Source organism: Poecilia reticulata, linkage group LG20 (assembly GCF_000633615.1).
Source record: "Poecilia reticulata strain Guanapo linkage group LG20, Guppy_female_1.0+MT, whole genome shotgun sequence".
Taxonomy (NCBI): domain Eukaryota; kingdom Metazoa; phylum Chordata; class Actinopteri; order Cyprinodontiformes; family Poeciliidae; genus Poecilia; species Poecilia reticulata.
The window spans coordinates 21,686,433-21,690,490 of NC_024350.1; the positions used below are offsets into that span (position 1 = coordinate 21,686,433).

General features: G+C 37.7%; 1 protein-coding gene across 1 annotated transcript; it reads right to left on the minus strand.

Annotated features, from left to right (window-relative positions):
• Nucleotides 1-896: 896 nt before the first annotated feature.
• Nucleotides 897-3,645, minus strand: LOC103456827 (uncharacterized). Its single transcript, XM_008396630.2, has 4 exons — nucleotides 3,422-3,645; nucleotides 1,490-1,600; nucleotides 1,306-1,407; nucleotides 897-1,209 (listed from the first exon to the last, which is right to left on the minus strand). The coding sequence occupies exons 1-4, from the start codon at nucleotides 3,614-3,616 to the stop codon at nucleotides 1,123-1,125; spliced, it is 495 nt and encodes a 164-aa protein (XP_008394852.1). The 5' UTR covers nucleotides 3,617-3,645; the 3' UTR covers nucleotides 897-1,122.
• Between the last annotated feature and the right edge of the window lie 413 nt (nucleotides 3,646-4,058).

Consider the following 4,058-nt stretch of genomic DNA (forward strand, 5'->3'; position numbering starts at 1 on the left):
TTGCTGTCGGGGAAAGATAAGGTAATTATGCTATTCAAACCAAGACTTATAGATATTCAGACAGTTTCAATGAACTACTTGTTTTTATGAGGTCATGACAGATACAGACTCATTTACATTAGTCATGATCACCAGTATTTAATTTAACAGCACCACAGTCCTGTAGCTGCAGACAGACGCACATTTCAGTCGTCCGTTTTGATCATTAACTTCGTTTTGGACAGCGATGGGTATTTGTTTGAGGATCATCGTTCATATTTTTATTAATCATGCATTGCCTCTTTATATATTCTTCACAAACCATAAAGTATTTCCTTTTCTTTTGATGAACAGAACTGCAGTGAAGCAAAAGAAATTTGTTTACTCGTCTGTGACAGAACAAGACAACATGCTGGATATTTTTGCTTTTTTTTTGTATAAAACTCATGCAGTTCCTCTCGCTACCACTTGGTGCCACTATTACTTCGTTTAAAACAATGTGTGCGTACTTATACTTTGTTTCATTCCATGTTTTACTCTTATGATTTCAGAAATAATCTGTTTCTGAAGATGCAACAAAATTGAGAGTTTTATTTTAGCAACATTTATTGAACATGGATGGCAACGGAGACCGAGGCAACGGCGTATTAGGGCAATTGTAGATAGAAAAACACAGACAGTTTGATATCAGAAATTTTATAGAAAAAACTAGCAAATCTATGACTTTGAAAAATCAAAATTTATTTTGCAAATAAAATTTTTACTACATGACCCTAATATTAGTGGGACATATGAATATATCTGTTTAAACTTTTCTTTTTACCCCATGTAGATTAAATTTAGAAATGTTCTACAACCATTCCATCACCAAAAACCCAAATTTAATATGAATTGATTGAATGAAGCTCTCTTTGACATCCAGGATTAGACATTTTTTATTTCTACTAATAAATCCAGAGAAAGTGACATGTTCTGTTACAAGACTATGTTTGGAATAAAGTCACTTTAGGAACATAAAATGAATATAAATCTCAGACTTTTATGTCAGATGTAACAGTAAAAGGAAAATCGCACATTTTGACAGAGTTATTTATGCATGTGTGAAGTCTGTCTGCTGTGATGCTTCACATGTAAAGAGCATCTTTAGCCAGTGGACAGGGCCATGATACTGGCACCGCCGGTTCTGTAGGTCATCTTCTTCCAGTGGTCCAGCCGTGTTGTAGTCATTTCCTGAAACAGGCAAGCGCATCAACAGAAACATCAACATAACTCGCTTCCTCCATCAGCTGAAACGCATCATCAGAACCAGAAAGATTAAAGTTTTACCGCCGTGAGCCTCGGCCTCTGGATGCAGTGAACGTACGGCTCGGGAGTCGTTTCTATCTGCTCATACACCGTTTTATAGCAAACGGCACAATCCATCACTGGCTGTGGATGATAAAAATGAAAACACCCAAGGTCGTAATCCTGTGAAAACGTGGTTAATCTTTGGTTCTGGGTCTAAACTCACTCTGTCGTTCCTGAATGGACAGACACGAGAGTCTGAAGCTGGTGTGTCTTTGGTACATCTTGTGGGCCTCAGGTGGAAGTTATGGTAGAGGTAAAGCACACCAAACCCTTCCTGCAAGACACCGGAATACAGATTTATTGGTCAAAAACCATATTTATTTTTAGCTAAAATGAAATGGACTGAATTAGCATGAGAGACATGTTTTCCATCAATGCAGGATTCATAAAATATGAATGGGTTGGCTATTCCTCTATGCAACCATGAAAAATGGCAGATTTAATGTTAACCCGGTCCAAATACGTAGATTTGTTTCAATTTAGCCAAAACAAAACGGCAAAAACAATCATTGATGATAGAGAAGTAAAGCACCGAAGCTCTGATTTTGCACATATTCATCTTTTTGATATAAAACTAAACAAATATACAAAACAAAGAAATCAATGAAAATCTTAGCTGCGGCATCCATTTTCCATCAAATTACACATTCTTGCATCATTTTGCACAACAAATGTTTGCTTTATATAAATAAAAACTATCCAATGTGTTTTTTGAGAAGTCAAGAATTGTAAAATAAGTGAAGCTGAGAGATTTCTTAATTTGTAATCCGTTCCTCTTACCACTCTTCAAAATGACAAAGACGAGAGAACATGTTGATATTAAGTCATGAAATCACAAACAACAGCTACTGGTTTAAGTATTTTCAAATCTACAGCTACAATTTGCAAAGAGCTTTTTCTCTCCCACCATCACAAACATAAACATGAAGTTTGCTCAGCGCTGCTGGGATTTTAACTGGACTGCTTTGTTCTGGTGAGAATGCGGCCAGAAACAAACGCATGAATATGTGCCACGCCCGTTCTGTACGGTGGAGGATCTGTCATGCTGTGGGACTGTTTCTCCTCACCTTAGAAGTCTAGAAAGAGTGCCAGTCATTGGTAATTCTGACATCTCTGAACATTATGAGTAAAAATCTGGAGACGGAAACTTAAATTGGATTATTTTTTACTTTTTCTGGTCGATAACGATTTAAAACCTGGAAAAAAATGATTAAAGAAACTCCTGTCATCCACGTGAAACGAGGCTACTTCTGCTTCTTTCTGGCTGCCATTTGGGTCGAACTGACAGAAACTGGTTTAACTTGTGTCAGAGATGGCGTTGTTTTTACAGTAATTGATTGTTTCTATAGCAACAGACTCGTTAAGAACAGATCGGATCCTTTTATTTTACACTGATTAACTCCAGACAAGATCCCATCTTATTTATTCCCTCCGCTCCACATAGGGTCAACTTTATCTGACTTTTTTATCTGGCAAGAGCAAACTTGTTTACATTATGGGTTCCAAAGTGCGCCTGATCCGAAACAGATGGGAAAACAAGTCAGAACCAGAACGTTCTGGAAGCAGAGAGGAAAAGAAACTGAAACATGTTTAAACCAGAACTTCAGTGCAAAAACACAAAGTCTTACCAAGTATTTTTGGTTTAGTTTCTATCAAATATCTTAGCACAGTTGAATAATAATGTTTCAGAAAGACAGTTTTGCTTGTTTTAGGTGAATAATTCCTTAATTTAGATTTTAAAAACTAGTTCTTCTGGCAGATTATTTCACTTATGTAAGACATTTTCCATGTAATAAGTGAAAAGATTTGCCAGCAGAACTAGAACTTTTTCATCAATGTTAAAGAATTGTTCACTTAAAATAAGTACATTTTACTAAAAAAGTTACTTTGTAAGTTAGTTTATTTCAAGTGTGCAAAGATATTTGGAGATTCTGAGTTTTACATTTATTTTGTAAAATAAAACTTATGATCACATTTTTGAGGACGAGGGAACAAGCCTGAGTAATCAATGCTGACGTGATTTTAATACCAAAGCGACAGGATTTGGTGATTTCACAAGATTAGGAAAATGTAAATTAGAGAAACTCAAACTTACATCACGCTCCTTTTTGTCCACGCTCTTCAAAAAGCGAAAATGGTGTCTGACCCCGGCGTGGGACATCAGCTGTGCCAAGGCGAGGTCGACTCCGGCCCTGACGGCGGTGGGCAGCTGATCGTACGAGTCCTGGGCCTCGGCAGGAAGCAGCAAACCTCCGGCGCAAACCAGCAGCAGCAGCAGCCCTGCAGCCATCTTCCTCCAACTGTGTGTGAGAGGAAAACAGCCAAGGGGTGAATACCCTTCCCCTCTCTCTCCCCTCTTTCTCTGCTGGCGTCCAAAACAAGTCCTATTATGGCTGCGGAGGTGAACCGGAGAAATGAAGAAAACAATTAGAAGACTCACTGAGTTGCGTAATAATGAAACTGAAGGAGATTAAAGCGTTTCTCAAGACGATTTAGAGATTTATATAGGAAACTGTTCAGGAAAATCAGGATTTCTCTTAGTGGACATAAAGTTATTGGCACTTCTGAAGAAAATCTTCAACATTTCATTTGGTTAGAGTACAGACTGAAACGGTCACTTAAACGTTTCAAATCATTAAAACAAAACTAACTAAATACACGGTCACCACACATGGTTCGTCTATGGTCATGAGCTTTGGGTCATGACCGAAAGAACGAGATCACGGATACAA

Excerpts from the sequence above, each read along its gene's own strand:
- LOC103456827 (XM_008396630.2), bottom strand. The coding sequence starts at position 3,616 with ATGGCTGCAGGGCTGCTGCTGCTGCTGGTTTGCGCCGGAGGTTTGCTG. Across the intron at positions 1,408-1,489 it reads GTCCATTCAGGAACGACAGA|CCAGTGATGGATTGTGCCGT; the intron begins GTGAGTTTAGAC and ends TATCATCCACAG. Across the intron at positions 1,210-1,305 it reads AGAGGCCGAGGCTCACGGCG|GAAATGACTACAACACGGCT; the intron begins GTAAAACTTTAA and ends TGCCTGTTTCAG.